Source organism: Astatotilapia calliptera, chromosome 18, assembly GCF_964374335.1.
Source record: "Astatotilapia calliptera chromosome 18, fAstCal68.1, whole genome shotgun sequence".
In the NCBI taxonomy this organism is placed as follows: Eukaryota; Metazoa; Chordata; class Actinopteri; order Cichliformes; family Cichlidae; genus Astatotilapia; species Astatotilapia calliptera.
Genome location: NC_137439.1, coordinates 2,002,125 through 2,019,361, shown reverse-complemented (window position 1 = coordinate 2,019,361; position 17,237 = coordinate 2,002,125). Strand labels below are relative to the sequence as shown.

General features: G+C 46.2%; 1 protein-coding gene across 22 annotated transcripts in view; it reads left to right on the top strand.

Moving 5' to 3' along the window:
- Positions 1 to 1,887: 1,887 nt before the first annotated feature.
- Positions 1,888 to 17,237, top strand: part of dlg1b (discs large MAGUK scaffold protein 1b) — a 101,099-nt gene continuing 85,749 nt past the window's right edge. For 6 of the 22 annotated variants that reach the window (XM_026149163.2, XM_080292355.1, XM_080292352.1 and 3 more), the window contains exons 1-2: positions 1,892 to 2,676; positions 6,118 to 6,249. In XM_026149163.2, the coding sequence (XP_026004948.1) occupies positions 2,658 to 2,676; positions 6,118 to 6,249 (151 nt within the window). In that variant the 5' untranslated portion in view covers positions 1,892 to 2,657. Of the gene's footprint in view, positions 2,677 to 6,117; positions 6,250 to 17,237 lie in introns of all 22 variants that reach the window. The other 16 variants (XM_080292347.1, XM_026149166.2, XM_080292346.1 and 13 more) reach the window with 7 other exon arrangements.

Here is a 17,237-nt window from a genome sequence, read left to right as displayed (position 1 = left end):
CCGTAGCAGCAGAGTTCCCGCGCTGTGGGCGAGCAGGTGTATCTGCAGCGATGTGATTGATGTTTTTTATTGTTTCTGGGACGATATCGAACCCACGAGTTGCAGACGTCACACGGAGCAGTGTGATGGTCCTGCAGATGTAAGCTGCTGATTCACTGATGCAGAGAGTGTACACGGGTACGCCAGTGTGCTGCCTGTGCTTCATCACAGTGAACTAAAGCTAAGGAAACACATGTGACTCCCTGCACACATTCCTCTTTGCTTCTTATTGAATCAGGAAGTGCTGTCGCTGTGATGTTAAATGTCCCGTTACCTCAGAGCAGGTCTGGAGACAGTGAAGCTGAAGGCTGCCTGATGTCAGCAGATCTCACAGCTGCTGATAGCCAGACCATCCTTAGCCTGTTCGCTGTTCTTCCTTCAGAAAGCCTTCCATCACGTTGCCTTCTCTCCTTTCTCCCTTTTCTTTTTTGATGCTCTCTTTGGGAAAGCCGTGACTCACAGTGTCCATTAGCACTCAGAGAATAAATGAGCTGTGCTGTAAAGGTCAGTGTGAGTGCGGTGCAGTAAGCCACTGTATGAGCTCAAAGTGGGGTCAGCCTGATGCGTTCAGGTTATTTAGGACAAATTACTAAGAAATAAAATAATACAAACAACAGCAAAGTGGGACTTACACTTGACCTCCTCGCCACTGGCGCTACAACCACATTAAATATGGACGTAACCCTCTCGGCGTCGTCCACCGGGTTGTTTTGGCAGCTGCCGTGTTGTTTGTTTGGACTCAGCAGTGATCGTGTTTGGATCACTGCTGCTGCTGAGCGCCGTGTCAACACCTGCAGTTCCTCTAACGTCCACCAGAGGCTCCAACAGTGAGTCCGCATGGAGTCATGTTAAAAACGTAGAGCAGAAATAAACGTGTTTACAGCCTGATACAAAACGGTTTCAGTACTTCCGCTTCGTAACACCTGTACTGCCATAACTCACCTGTTTAAATTGTATTAAGTCATAAACCTGCATTGTTGGGGGCGTGGTCTCTTTGATTGACAGCTGGATGGCGACACAGGCTTGACCTCAGCTCACCCCTGACCTGGACCTGTGGACTGTGTTTGGGCAGTTGGAGCATCCATCCACTGTTTTAACAGCTTCATCAGCTGCGGGAGGGTGGAGCCCATCATGTGAAGCACAGGCTGGCTAACGGAGCCTGATGGGGTTGTTAACATGTATGTAAGTGAGCGCACATGTTAGGGAGAACATGCCATCTGCACACAGCATCCATTCATCCTTCTTCTCTGAACTCAGTGAGAACTGAGTGAAACACAGAAGCCTGAAGCAGCCGCTGCAGATGCTTCAGGCTCTCTGAGCATCAGTGAGTTCACACATGCAGGTAAATGGGTCGTCCAATAAGAAGCTGCCCAAACCAAGGTGTGCCACGCCTTCAGAGACTCGTGCTAATACAGGAGTGGCTCGATGGACAAAACGCCAGTTTTACCAGGTTATAATTAAACCTTGAACACAAAGGAGACACAGTGAGAGTCCTCGGGGCGTTTTGAATTCTCGCCTCTTATTTCAGCTGATTTATTTTTAATCCTTCCTATGATCTACATTTTCTTTATCTCATTGTTTTCCACGTGTGTTTGTTTTCGTTTCTATTTGGTTTAAATAAAAACAGAAGCCTGACTTTGTGTTTTCATCCATCTGTCCCGCTTTCACCTCCATCTCCTGTCACCTCTCTCTGCTTTCCTCAACTTTCACTCCTCTTCCTTCCTCTCACTTTCCCCCCCTTCACAAAGTTTATCCCCCCGCTGCCTCTTCCCTGCCTCCTTCCCTCCTCCCTGACCCTCCTCTTCCTCCTCCTTGGCCTTGTAGGTGAGCTGCATGATTGGGCGGTAGGTCGGAGGGGTAGGCTTTTGGAAATCACATGGTTTACGTTTCCAGCTCCCTGAGTCGCCATTTTGGAGGAAAGTTTGGGAATTTGTAGACCTGGGGAGGTGCTGGAGAGGGAGAGGAGAAGGAGAAGAAGAAGAAAAGAGGAAAAAGGAGGGAGGAGGGATTTCACAGAAGTTTGACACGAGTGCACGTCGCAGGCGGGGACACGGCGGAGCGGTGCGGACCAGTGCGGACCAGTGCGGGATAAGTGAGTGTAGGTGTGCCGCCAGCCTGGCTTTGAAGTTTTTTTTTATTTCTGGACGAACCCGCAGCGCTCCGGAGCCGCTCCTCCTCCACCCAGCAGCAGCGGGCAGCTCATGCATGCGCCGCCTGCACAGCAGCGGGTGTTTCCCGGACTTTGGCACACTGCAGGTCCCGCTCGGTCCGAGCCAGATCTGCACTTTTCGGAGCCAGCTCCAGAGTCAGCCTGCGCGGTGCACGCCGGCGCACACAGCCTCTCCGGCGGGGAACTACATCTGTGAGAGTCGGCAGCTCAGCGGAGCTTCACTTGTTAGCGGGACTGCTGGCTGAGCCGTCCCCGGAGGCTCGCTGTTGTTGTGCCAGTCTGCCCCCCGACGCTCCGTCCGGAGGGCTTTTGGCTCGGAGGGATTTTCTTCAGCCCTGACTTGGAGCGGTGACAGCGGCGGGTTTATCCGGCGGAACCGCGAACAAAAACCGTCCTGTGTGAGGACTGCATGCGGCTGAGGCGGATCTAGCCGAGCCAGACCACCACCATGCCAGTGAGAAAGAAAGGTAAGCCGCTTTCACTTCACATATTAACTAGCAAGCTAGCAGGCTAGCCGTTCAAACTCCGGCTGCTCCTTCGCTTAGACACACAGGACTCGAACAAACACGGGACACGCAGCGGCTCACACGCCACACGAGCCGAACACGGCCCACACGGCTCGCCTTGGCCCTGCTGAGCTGAGCGGAGCCGTGCCAAGTCAGGTGAAGTCAGTTAAAGTAGGAGCTAGCCGGTTAGCCACTGCTGCTAACCAAGTTGTAAATGGGGCACCTTGTGTGGAGAACTAAAAATAAACTCTAATATGAATAAAATATTCACCTCGTCCTCAGCAGTCAGCGCGCGATTTAGGAATATAATGAACTGTAAAAATTTAGAAAAATATTCTGAGTTAGTTTACACGTTATTAACCGTGTATAACTGTACTGTTATCCCGGGAAAAATAAAGATTGTGCCCGGGGCGGTGGAGGCAGTGAGTTAAAGAAAAGCCACTTATTTAAGTCAATGAAAGATTCACCTCGTTCCCAGCGCTAAGTGCACATTTCATGAACTAGATGAACTGTAAAAATTTAGAAAAATGTTCTCATTTAGTGAACTCATTCATAAGTACGGAGACCTCCACTTTAATCCCAGGAAAAATAAAGATAATTTCAAAAGCCTTGCAAATGGTGCGTCAAATGCCTCCTAATTATCCATAGTAATTATGTTTAGCCTCCCTCAGTATGAAAAGACAAGAAACATTTTAATGATCGTTTTTTTTCTGCAAACTGCAAAAACAAACCTAAACTGTGCCATCAGTGTGGATGAGTCACTGCACAAAGTATTCAGTGTTTCAGTGTTTCAGTGATTGCAGTTCAGGTACAGCCCAGTCTGAGCTCAGGTGGGCTGCACCAGCAAAACCACTGCAGTTTAAAAAACGTTGCTTTTATTCAGTGTAAAAGCCTGAACTACGAAGACATCACTGCTGTATTTGTCCCTCTGCATTAAAAACCTTCACTGGTGGAGATTTTCTAACTAAACAGCAGCATTTTGTGCCTTTAACAAATATTTAAATATAGAAATATTAAATCCACACACACCCACTCCTGAGTGAAACGACACAGACATAAAACGTGTGTTTTATTGGAAAGTGTGAGCTGTTAATCACTGTCTTGAATAGGACCGTGTCCATTCTGGTCCTCGGGCCACATATTTGACAAACCTCATGCAGCTGAAGGACGGAGAAAGACATCAGCTGATACTTAAATGAAGTCTTTTAAAGTTGGCAGCTTCCATTGTAGCTCACACCACATAACGCACCAGCGTTCACCATCGTGTATTTAAGCTCCACGTTTTAGCGCTCACAGCGACGCGCGCAGATATGTTGATCTGGGTCAAACCTCAAAAACCGACACTAACGGAGAGAATTTAATTTAAAGCTGTTAATTGGCTGAGGTAATTTTCTGCTGTTTAGAAACTGACATGTGGGCTGTGAGGTCAGCTGTGAGGTCAGCGTATCAGGCTGAAGCATCAGGTCAGCTGAGGGTTTGTAGGCCGTCACAATCTGTCTCAAACTTTCACTTCCTAATAAACCAGAAGACGGAGGAGTGTGATATTAAATGTCTTCTGCGCTGTGACACAAATCGCCTGGTTTATGTTTTATGTTGTATTTCAAGTTCATACTTTCAATTAATGTGGCTTTTAAAATGAGATCTGTGGCTTTCCACCTCAGCTACAGTGTTACACCTTCTAACTCGGGCGTGTGTGCAGGTTTTCAGCAGCCCTTGAAAAGCTTTATTTCTTAAAGCTCTTGACCATAAAGTTATTAAAGTTGGTGTCTTTGATTCGAGAGGTCTTCATTCAGTGAAACATTCGCTCTGAGCTTGAGTTAGACAGTTTTTGGCGCTTTGTGAACGTAGACTTGGTTCCTTCCTGGATGTTATCAGTGAACAGGACCCCGAGGCTTTGTGTTTCGGGCAGTTTAATGCTGGCAGAGTCTCTGAGACACACTTTGGCAGATATCAGGATCGTTACAGACACTCGAACATTCGTGAGCGAGGGGACATTTATCGACATCGTGTTTCTTTCATCACGTCACTTTCGTGATGGCTGAATGTTCAAACGCGTATCGATAAAACCGTTCAGTCACACAGGCCTGGAGACGGGAAAAATAGTATTCCTAAACTGACCAATCCAACGTGACGAAGCAACCACAACCATGTTTCCGGTGCAGCGTCCTCTCTGTGACCGACTGCGACACCAGCAGCCTGCCGCCAGCACTTCCAGCTCCACGTTGTTTTATGGTTTTGATGGTTTTATGTCTTAGTCGGAGTTTTCTCTGCTGGTTCCAGCGTGAGCCGAAGGATTCAGGCTTCTTGCCTAAATTAGGCTTGAAACAACAATAATGAAACCAAGACCAGAAGCAGGACGCAGCGAACTGCCAATTCATCTAAATCAGTGCTGACGGAGGCGAGAGGCCCAACGCGCCGCCTCCTCGGGCTTTGTGTGTTTTATTTACAGGCGAGACTCACAGCCAATCAGCAGCAGGCATGAATCAAAGTGAGAGAGCAGGTTAATGATGGTAGAAACAACAATGTGATGGTAAATGTGTCGCTGTGTGCATAACTGTCCAGGAAGCTGTCTGTGTGAGGTTCTTCTGTCCTGTAAATGATCCAGTTAATTAGAAGTCGTAAGAGTCACATGACATCGCTCAACAATAACGACCTCGGTAGATTCCTTCGGGTTCTGACTTCCTGAAACTCTGCGCCGAGCCGACGCTCTCGCTGCCGTGCTGCAGTCACGCACTGACCTTTATTTAAAGCTGATTCACCAACAAGTAAACCAGCAGAAATGTGACCATCCAACAGGGTTACAGTCAAAGTCCTGAATCTTCTCCACGTCCAGCGATGTGAAGCGTGTTACTGTTTGCATGTCTGTGATCGATCGGTGTTTTTGGACGATGATCTGCATTAAAATGATCTTTAGTTGAAGCCTTGAATTTAAAACAAAGCTCTGAATGAAGCCTTCGGGTCATGATTTGAGGCGACTTTCTATTTACTACTTTCAGCTTAATCATTTTATCAGATTTGCTTTGGTCTGAATGTGACTGTCAGCAGCAGACATGTAGTAAATCTGTCCTTAATGCTTCCCTCTGAGCCGAGCCTGATACTCTGACCTTTATACTTATCCGCTGGGGAGAGGCCTCTTTAACTCATTTATACTCCTTTAAAACCTGCCCGCAGTCTTAAATGCATGCATGTTTGGATTTTTAAAGTATTATTTCCCTCTCCCGGTGCGTGCTGGCTGCCAGTGCAGCTCAGCGTTTCAGCACAGAGGGATTATTTGTGCCCGTCTGACGGTTTGAAGCGGCCCTCTGCTGCCATCTCGTCTCAGATCAGTCCTCGTTAGTCGCTGAGCCTCGGCTCTGTCGTATCCCCGGCTCACCTCTCTCGCTGCTTCCTCCTGTTGTACAGACGCACAGCGAGCGCTGCAGCTGCTGGAGCAGTACCGGGCCAAGCTGAACCACACCGAGGACCGGCAGCTCCGACACTCCATCCAGAGGGTCATCGACATCTTCCAGAGCAATCTCTTCCAGGCTCTCATAGGTACGGTCGCCTCTCTGACCACAGAACACCTCACACGGTTACCACACATCCTGGAAACAGGACGTCTCTAGTCCTGGAACATAACCCTGGAAAATAAGGACCTGGCCTGATAAAGGTTTCACATCACAAGAAGCAGTCTTTGTACTTCAGCAGTTTGTCACAGTCTTGACATGAGAACACTGAGCTTATCTGTAGGTGACACAACCACAGAGTTATTTAACCCTTTAAGCCCATCGAAGCGCGCACGCTCCCATTTGTGTACACAGCACATAAGCTAGCGCAATCATTTTTTTTTTTTGCATATGAAACCGGAGGAGTTGTACTTGCATAACATGCATTCAACTTGTCCCAGGTCGCAGTTTCCTTTTACATATGGCTTTGCAAAAATCGCATAAAAAGCGCTTGTGACATCAAAAACATCACAATCCAGAAGCGCGCTGCTGATCCCATCAGCTGTTCATTGTTTTTTTTTGGTTTATTTTGATGCACATGCTGTTTTTCTTTTTTCTTTGCAAATTGTGCACAATAATGTTCATTTTAGTTTTTGCTGCAGTTTATAAAAATGAGTTTGCCTCAAAAATGAAACTGAAGATGCTCAAAATAAATTTCCTGTTGTTGGAAACTATTTTGTGCAACGTTTGCATTTACAGGTTTGAGGGATAAACCTCTGAAGTTTCTGTAAGGACAACGATTTTCAATTTTGTTGTAGTTTATTGCACTTTTTTGCAATTTATCTAGTTACTGGTGGACTTAATCGTTACATCTTATTAAAATTTCCGATATAACGGTTGTAGTAATGTATAACATTACTCCCAAAAATGTCTCTACAGCATCTAAAAATATTAAGATGAGCTCTGGTGGACCTGGGTCTATGGTGGGCTTCCAAACCTGGGAAGAGTTTTGGGGTATTTTTGGTATTTCTTGTTCACATGTTGTGTAAAAATGTGTGTTTACATCATGGATCTGAAGATGTTTCAGTGTCTGTTTGCCATCGGGGGCCCGTTCTTCGTACCTCGCTAAGTAGGTTAGCCGGATTAGATTGTTGACGATTTCGCGTGATCCTGGATCAGTCGGTTCCCCGAAGCTCATCCGGGACTTGCTGTCATAGCAACAGAGCCGTAAGCGTAAACCTGCTCGGGAGCAGGTTTACTTTATGTAAACAGGATTAGATCGCGGCCACGCAGGTATGTCCGCGTCATTTATACGAAAGCAACAGCGATATTTTTCCACTGTTTCACCATAAATAAATATTATCAATGTAACTAAAGATAATGCAGCACCTGATCCATTTATTGATTTCACACAGATACATACAGGTCATTTCCTAAAAAAGGGAAATGTACTATTAACATTCTATTCCATGTATGTGATTATTACAGATGTAATTCATATTTCAGAGTAGTAATTGTAAATTACTTCGTGTAATCAAGATGAGAGACCACGGCTATAAAAGCGAAGGTGGATTTGGGAAGCCTGTCGCAGCCATGTCCTGTCCGTATACGCGAGCCACCCATTGCGGAAGGTGCAAGATTGATACGGAGAGTCCTCAGAATTCAGCGTATATTGCGGGATAGACAGGATCCTTTAGCTCAGCGCGACAGTGTACTCATAGAGAGATATCGATATTCCCGTGAGGGTATTATTTACTTAACCAACTTGTTGACGAGGGGGTGCAGGACCACCACCTGTCTTTTTTTGCTCTGCCCTTTTCTTGGTTGCTGTTATGAACAAACTAACAGAGTATTACAGGCCAGTATTACCTTGCCAAGAGACGCAAAGCAATCTAAGAGATAAATATTACCATTCTGTAGAATACTCCTGTATTCCACTTTTACTTGTTCCCATGTTCTTGTGGGTCCTGTTGTGGCTCTAATGTGAAAGGGGATATAATATAACATATTATAATATAATATAATGCCATATGATATTGGACAATATAGTGTCATATGATAGATCTACCCTACCGCCTACTGGTGTTGGCCAGAGGGGCCGATGGCGCGATATGGCAGCCTGGCTACAACCGTAGCTGCCTCCACCAGTGTGTGAATGTGGGAGTGAATGAATAGTGGTATCGTAAAGCGCTTTGGGTGCCTTGGAAAGCGCTATATAAACCCAATCCATTATTATTATTATTATTAAATTACCTACGAGTTTAATTTGTCAGCAACTTTCTGCCAGCCCTCTCTCCTTGCTTTTGCAGCCTTTGCAGTTTTCTCTTGCGTTTTAATTAAACTCTGAAACTCCTGAAATCCCTCACTCATGAGTTCTTGCTCTGCTGCCGGAAAATACCGAGCACGCCCCTTGGACATTTTCGCCGACCAATCAGTGGGTTGCCGATCAATGTTTCTACTATCGATGCGTAGCCCCTTTTACGACACCCAGTGATGTCACATTCCTGCGTCCAGCTGTACTAATCGTCAACAGCAGGTGTGTTCGGGGAACCGGATTAGCGAGCTCACGGTTAGCGCGATGATTTGATCTTGGGTGTGTCATTTGATCTTGGATGTAGTAAGCGACGTACGAAGAACGGGCCCCAGATGTGTCATCAATCCTTATTATTGTTGTCATTATTATGATGATGATGTTATGGAGGCACTTTTGCCACGTTCATTGTCCTCCTCAGTGTCAGAGCTGTTTGATGAGTCACGCTGAGGTTTCCACTAACAAAGAGCTTTTAAAGGATTTGTTGTTTTGTGTTTTATTAAGTGAACAAATATCAAACAGCTGAGTCGGTCTGTGAGGACCTGACATCATGTCTCTGTATGTTTTTGGCGGCGCAGACCGTTATTGACGGTGACGTTTCCCTGAGCTCTGATTCAGCTCTGCGGGTGAAAGTCAGAGACAGAACGACACGGACGGGAGGAGCAAAGCAACAATGCAGATCAGTGTTGGGTCCTCGCAGCATCGTTTGCACATGTGCAGCTCGTTCGTGTCCAAGTCAGCTGGCCTGCAGTTAAATGAACGCGCTGCGGCCGCTCGCTGAGGAAAGTAGACCCAAAACATTACACACGAATGAAATGTGAGCCACACATGAACAGCATCCCTCACACACCGCGTCTGATTGGACCGCTCTGACCACGTCCACGTAACCGGAGTTGATTTTTGAGCTCTAATGTGGAGAAAACCACTAATTAAATCCTTTATTTAAAGTCAAATATCACATGATAATTATCACTGAAGCGATAATGTGCTTCCACCTGCAGGTGACCTCTGACCTCGTCACGTTTGTGGGTCTGTAGGGTAGAAACGGCCTCGTGACTCGTGGCTGCCTCTGCTGTGAGGCGTCACAGTGGGGCGAGAGGCCGTGAAGTTTGTGTTCGTGTGCAGAGCTGTTTTCTGTAGACTCGCACAGTTTTACTGGATCAGGGTCATCATATATCAGCTCTGCATTGTTGCTAATTTACCACCTTAACAAGCCGACCTGCAACAATTTAGCTGCGACTAAACCCTGAAAACTGAGTGCTGACAGTGCAGTCTGAGACATGTCCACATTCATTTCATCCTGACATTATGCAAAGCGATGAAATCAAACAGACTGATACTGCACTGAAACCTTGTCGGCTGATAAGATGTTTATGCTTATTGTGTCATCAGCTTTGTGCTGATACATCTTCAACTGTGTGATGAAGAGCTTAACGACTGATTTCAGTCCTCTGATGACCCGTGTGAAAGAATCGCGGTGACATCGTCGCTTTTGGCTCCAAAACAATAACTCTGTGCTGCGGGAACATTTTTTATTTTTTGTTACAAAACTCATATTTTGCCTCGTTTGAAAGGCACCTCTGTCCATCACAGAGCCGCTCCTTCACCTCTCCCAAAAAGTCCACGTGCACTCGTGGTTCAGTTTGGCTCGAGATGATGAAAATAGCCTTTGATTTAAAAAAAGAAAATCCGTGTAGAGCGAAAGCTGTGAAATGTGCCTGACTCCCTGCGTCCTGCCCTCAGGGTCATCTGGGTTCCCTCTAATTTTCGAGGAGATCCTGTTAAACTAAACCAAACCTGCTTTTTGTCCGTCGGTTTTCCACGGAGTCACATCCTGATACTCTGAGCCAACTCGGCCGGAGCAGCAGGAGCTCAGCTCTGAGTGACCGAGCCCAGACACACAACACAGATCACAGTTAATACAACGTGGGTTTGGTTCTTGAGCAGCTTCTGTTCGCAGTCCGAACATCAAAGTTTAGATTGACCGTGTCACACCGACGCCTCCTCCGTCCATCCAGCATGGATGAACCCAAAGTGTCACGTCTTTCACAGGGACGCCAGGTTGACGTGACTCACGAGCTTCACATAATCAGCTGTCAGGCTGTGATAATGAGACGGCTGAGCTCCTGGCCGTGGACGTGTTTCTCCACAGTGCACCAGCGTGTCGGCCTCTGCTGTGAATATCGATTAGTTTTTCCTGCAGACGGTCGTTTCATTGAGAAAAACAACAAATCTGTTATTTAACTGTTCGCCTCTCCTCTGTAATTACGGCGAAGCAGAAGTCGCCCTGCAGGTTTGCAGATGTCTGCGTTTCTCTGATGTTCTGCCAGCGTCATGTTTCTCCGATTGGCTGTCGCCTCGCTGCCGGCTAACGGGACTCTCCGAGTAAACGCAGAAGCAGCTGCAGGGTTAACGGACGCCGAGCAGCAGGAATGTGGTCCGATGTGTTTGAGTTTCCCAGGAACGACTCGCTGAAAGACTCAAACACTGAGTGTGTTTGTGCCCCGGGACTCGGCAACAACAGGAAGTCTTTCTGGACGTTCGCTTTAACTTTTTAAACTTTCAGGCTTCGGTGCTGCCTTTCTGTCGGCTCACACGGCTCTGAGTGGGCAGGAGCAAGCTGTTTGTAGAGGTCACCCTCAGTGTCCTGCTGCTACATCAGTTTGGACAGCACTTTCACCTCCTTATCATAAAGCAGCAGACAAAAGCGTTCAGTTTGAAGCCGAGCATCACCATCTTTGTGTCACGAGGAAAGAAAACTGTCACAGATTAGTCTATCGTTCCTCCTCCGTGTTTCCTCCTTTCATCAGCAGGAAGCTGAAATGCTGTCGTGTGATTGGTGTAAATATTCCTCAAGTATAATTCGAGCACGGCGGCTCGTTTCCCTCAGTCCTGCGTGTCCTGCAGCGCCGCTCTGTCTTCATCACTAATACATGAGTGGAGATCATCACTGGCCTGGATCCTGCCTTCCTGCGTCCTCCGCCTGCACGTTTGCTCTGCAGCTTATAGCCGAGTCACGCCACGCTCACGACTTTCTCATTCAGTGGGTGGAGGTGGTCTCGTCGCTGCTGGGTGCTCAACGTGCGATCCCCTCCAGCTCCTCTGAGGATGTTTGTGTTCAGGTGTGAAGCAGAGGCCGAGTCTGTGGTCGTGGTTTCAGTCTGAAAAGGGTGGAGTCCCTGCTCCAGGGCGGGGATGAGCTGCTGCCTCAGGTAGAGGCGGGTTGGTGGATGCTCTCCTGATCCGCTGTGATTAAGACAGAGCTGAGTGTGAAGGCAGAGGTGCTGATTTCCTGGTCGATGTTCCTAAAGAGGAGGAAATAATGGCCGGTGTTAGAGGCAGAAATGAGCTCGTGTTCTTAGAGAGATGAGCTGAACAGGAGCCTGTTAAGGTGGACTGACAGAGATCATGTGTCCTGTATGTCGCTCTGCACGTCCAGAGGAGCTGGAAGATGTGGCTGATTAGATGATGTTTGAGTCTTTATGGCATCAGAAGAGTTTTCCTCGTCTTCATGTGTCTCGTTTGAAACCCGCCTCATCTTGTGATGAACTCCAGCTCCTCCGTCATGCAGCTGGGGGTCCTCGTTCTGGTCGGTGTAGCGGCTCACCAACCAGTGCCTGCTGCAGGCAGAGAAGAAGAGAGGGTAATGGTCCCAGTCCAAGGTGGAGCTGAGCACGCCCAACCATGGAGCGAGACTCTGAAGAGGAACCTGAATCACATCGAGGATCAACCAACCAGAGACCGGCTGAGACTGCTGGGACAGGCAAACACTAGACAGGAAGTGCAGGGCTAGAATGACTAAGGGCTGAACTTTCAAAATAAGAGTGAGGAGATGACATCATTCTGTTGCTTGGATATAAAAATAGGAAGTGAAATGTAAACTGTGGTAGACGATGGCTGGACGAGCAGCCCGAGTAAAGTCTGTTTTTACGAAACATCTTTTTTTAATTTATTAATTTACAGTATGAGAATACAAAACTTTAGGTCAGCATGGAAGACATACACAGTCTCAACATCAGTATCTACTTACATCATGGTAATATTTAATTGTTCAGTACAAAAGGACTACACAATAAATTTTTCCCAGAGCTTCTTGAATTTCTCAAGCTCAAGTCTAAGGACAAAAGTAAGTCTTTCCATTCCAAAAATTTCTTCCACTATCCCAAACCACTGGGCCCGAGTTGGAGGGTCAGCCTTTAGCCATCTTCGGGTTTTGGCCTTTCTGCTGCTAGCCAAAAGTATTTTCAATAAATAATTATCTTTATGTGGAAGCGCCGTAGGTAAATTGCCAAGATACAACGTATCAAATGAATAGTCTATTTTTATCCCGACTATTTTGTGGCCACCTCCCCCCAATATGGCTGGATCCTTGGGCAGGCCCAGAAGACATGACAATGGTTTGCCATGGGGGTTCCACAACCTCTCCAACATAGGCCCTGGCTCTGTGAGCCTGTTTGCCGAGCTGTGAATTTAGGAGTGATAAAAAATATCACAACATTTTTCCAACCAAACTCTCTTAAGGACCTTGAATTTGCAGTGGTAGCCTGAGACTCACATATTCCCCACCAGCTGTCCTCTGATATTTGTGAGCCTGATTCTCTCTCCCAGTTTTGCTTAATATACAACGTAGAGTGATTTTTAGAGGCTTGTATACTTCCGTATATTTTTGAGACCAACTTTTTAGAGTACTTTTTTTTTTGTATGCCTCTTGAAAGATATGAATTAGGTTGTATTCGTTTTCATCTCTGAATAGTAACGTCTTGTTGTAATAGTCTCTAACTTGCAAGTATCTATAGAAGTCATGCTTTGCCAATCCGTATGTATCTGAAATAGTTTTATAGCTTTGAAATCCCCCGTTTGTTGCTAGTGAACAAAAAGAAGTAATTCCTCTCAGTTTAAAGGTTCTGTTTAAAGGTCCCATCCAGCCTGGCAGGCACAAACTCCGGGTCATAAGCTATCCAATTCAAGGTCCTAGCCTGTTCTTCTATTTGTAGTTTCCTCACTACCCTGAACCGTAGTTTCAGGGTGAACTGGGTCAAATGGTTCAAATTTTTGTAAAATTTTTCAGCTTGGTTTTTATTTCCTAAAAGAGACTGTAATGGGAAGTCTAATTGAGTAATTTCCATGGTTTTCCATTTAGCTTCATGATTCGGGGAACACCAGTTTACCAGGGGTTTCAGTTGTGCAGCATAATAGTAATCTTGTAAGCACGGCAAAGCTCTCCCTCCCGTCTCTTTTTTCAGTTGCAACGTTCTGTACTGGACCCTCGGTCTTCTGCTGTTCCAGATGAACCGTGAGATCCATCTATCCCATTCGTCAAATTGTTTTTGGGGTATCTCCGGGGCAGTGACTGGAAGAGAGAGAGAATTTGTGGCAGAATGTTCATTTTAATTATTTCTATTCTATTACTCATATCCATGGGGAGGAGAGACCACCGAGTCAGATCTTTGTTGAGGGGCCATAATTGATTTCATAGAGTTTAGACATTTTATGAAACATCTTATCTGTGACACAAAGTGAGCTGCTGAGTATTTGAGGATTAAACCTGTGACGTGTTTTTGTTAGTCCTCCGTCACACTTCCTCTAATCTTAGCTCTTTGTTTTGGCTCATAGAAATAATTCCTGCCGGCTTTCTCCACACTCACGGGTCTTTGTGGGGTCTTGGTCACGCACACAAGCACCAAAGGTTTCCACATATTCAAGTCTGTGTTATCGTACTTCAAAGGAAATTAATAAATTTTTTCTTATTTATGGTAAAAATGTGATTCCTGCTGCAGTAAACGAAGCCCTGCTTTGAGTGATTAAAATATTTCCCGCTGATTTTCCTGTTGGGGGAACGCCGACGTTTCCCCCGACGACGGCTCGGTTTTGATCTGGTTTCAGATCGATAAGCTCGGAGCCGAACGGATGGCGTGTTGCTGACAGACGTTCTCCGTCTCCGCTCTTTATCTTCATCAGATTATGGCAGCTGCAGCTTATTAATGTTGATTCTCCGAGTTTCATGCAAAGCGCCTGTTTAATGAGCTTTCTGCAAGCCGCACTGATCAAAGTTAATTTGTAATTTTAAAGACAAAACATTTTGTTTGGAGAAGTCTTCACCACTGAGACCATCGTGCAAAAATAATTGGACCCAGCTGTATTCATTACGTTTCTTTCTGACTGACATTAATATTTAGGTGGTGTGGAAGGATACTGGTGTAGTAGATGCGTAGAAAAACGTCGAGTCAGTTTATATCAGGACAAAAGCCTCAAATCCTGGTTTTAATCGTTTTAATAGTTTGTTTTTTAGTATTTATTTATCTATTTATGTGTGTTTTATGAAGGGGGCTGTGAAGAGTTCCTTTTGGGACATCGGGGCTGACGTGAGATGCTCTGTGGGTCGGTGTGTGTCTGTGTTTTGTCCATCTTTCCTCTGATTGGCTGCCCCTCGTAAACAAAGCATTTGAAGAGCGGGTTGGTGGGGCGACTTAAAGGGGTCGTCACCTGTTCATTTGCAGCTTCATATTTGTCTTCTTGGACACTCCTAGGGTAGCTTTGCATGTTTGTCTTATACTGGGCAGCCAATCAGTTCATCCCTACATTTAAGCTAACTTTATTCTCATTGGCTGCCCCTCGTAAGAATGTGGATGGGGCTTCTGAGGTGAGCTTTGCTCGTACTTTCACTCGCCTCATCATTAGAAGCTTGAACATTCCCACGAGAACAGCAGATACGTGACGGGAAGACGAGAAAACTGCGTCGACAAAAGGCTGCAGCTTTGCTCAGCGCATGAATCCCAGTATAGAAGACGTACGCCTGCGGTTTTAAATTACAGCGGCTCGAGCAGAATTATAACCCGGTATGATCTTATAATCCACAGAGAGGTCAAATGCTAGATCAGGAGCTGCAGTGTTGGATTAACACTCTCTGTGCTGCTGAATGAGTTTTCTAACGTGGCTCTTTACAGAGAATTTCCTCAACTTATAAATAAATAAATGAGTGGAGAACAATGGGGCGGGTGGTGGGGGGCACGGGGATGTCTGGCAGGGAGTTTTGGGTCCTGTGCAGGGAAGGATCTCACTAACCGACCCCCACTGAAGACCTGCAGGCATCACGTCCTCCACAGACAGAGTTGTACTTCCTCTTTGGGACGTCTAGACCAAAATACTTCATTTTGCTCTACAAGGGCCTGATATCCACTTCCAAGGACATTATGCTGCCACTGTGCTATCAAAATTTAAAACCAATGTCCTCATATGTGGATCTCAGGTAATTCTTTGTTTTGACATTCATCAGGTCCCAATCAGCCCAAATAGCAAAGGAAAAATAAATATGCATGCCATGAACGAGTTCGGGTCTTAGGAGGTTAAAGCTCTGTCATCCACAGCAGCGAGTGAGTTTGGACAGAGTCGAAGCTGCTGCAAAGAGGTGCGTTTGATTCATAACACAGCACAAAGGAAACGAGCAAGAAAATAAGTCAGTTTGTCCGGATTGTTTTGCTAATCTTCAGAAGGAAAATAGTCATTGCATGTAGCAGTCATGTTTGTGGAAGTAACGTTAGCATGTGTCACGTGACCTCGGCATCATACAGACTTCCTGTGACGTCGTCTGTGCAGCGCGATGAGGAAACCTCGTGTTAATGAATAAAACTACCGCCGTGGGTTTCAGTCGTTCTCCACTCTTCACGCCGTTTCCCGTTTTCCTGCGGTGCTTTAGCATCGGTCAGAGAATCGGCTCCACCTGCCCTTTGCCTTCATCAACCAATCACCTCTCATTCAAGCAGCTGCGGGCCAATGAAACGAGTGCCTGCATTTGAGCTGGAGTTTACATTTAGAAGCTGAACTCTGCCGTCGTGACTCATGACTTTAAGTAATAATCACCTTCATCCGTCTGACTGACGCTGCCGAGCTTCTTCCCAAACTCCTTCCTCTGGCTCTGCGTGCCCGAGGCCTGGGCGTGTTTGTCACGCTCACCCTGACGTCCCAGCATCCCTGATGAAAAATAGATTTCTGCCACACAGTTTTCCAATCTGCCAACCCCCCCTTCACCAAAAGGAGACGTGTGCAGCAGGCCGAGCATGGTGTAATCCCTCTGTGGACACGACGATTACCCCCGGTTCATAATCCACCCCCCACCCCCGCCGCCGCTGATTTGCAGAGAGCGCGAGCCGCCAGCTTCAGTCTGTTTTCCTTCTCATTCTTTCTGTTCAGACCGGCTTGATTCCTCCGTCAGAAACAGATGGCGTCCCGCGAATCTTTTCAATTTAATAAATCAACATCGGGTTTTCAGCCCAGAAGATTTGGATGTTATTCTGCTAATTGCTGCCGCTCTGAACTCGGCTGCTTTTGGCTGCCCCAGAATTTAGGTTTCCAGCGCTGAAGGTCAAAACTGCGACTCATAATTATTATAATTAAACCAAGATATTCCCGCCTCAGAAAAGCTCAGGTGGAAGGAAAAGCATCCAACTTGTGTCACGTTATAAGATGTAAACTGTGGATTTTCTGATTGTTTCTGAGTATTTCACAAACTGGAAAATGGAGCTTTGACAGACCAAAACTAAAGTAACTTAACCTACCAACCACTGTAGGTGAACCATGACAGTAGGACGGGGCAGCGAGATGTGCTGTAGTTTTTTAAAGTCACTCGGACTCTAACATCAACATCACGTTCCCAACAACACTGCACAGAGTTTTGTTTCCTGGACTTTGAGTGGAAACATTTTAAATGCATCTTCTGTGTTTTATAACTGATGTGAGTTAACCCTTTAAGACCTTAAGAGCTTATCTTTATATTCTTTATATTCTTACAT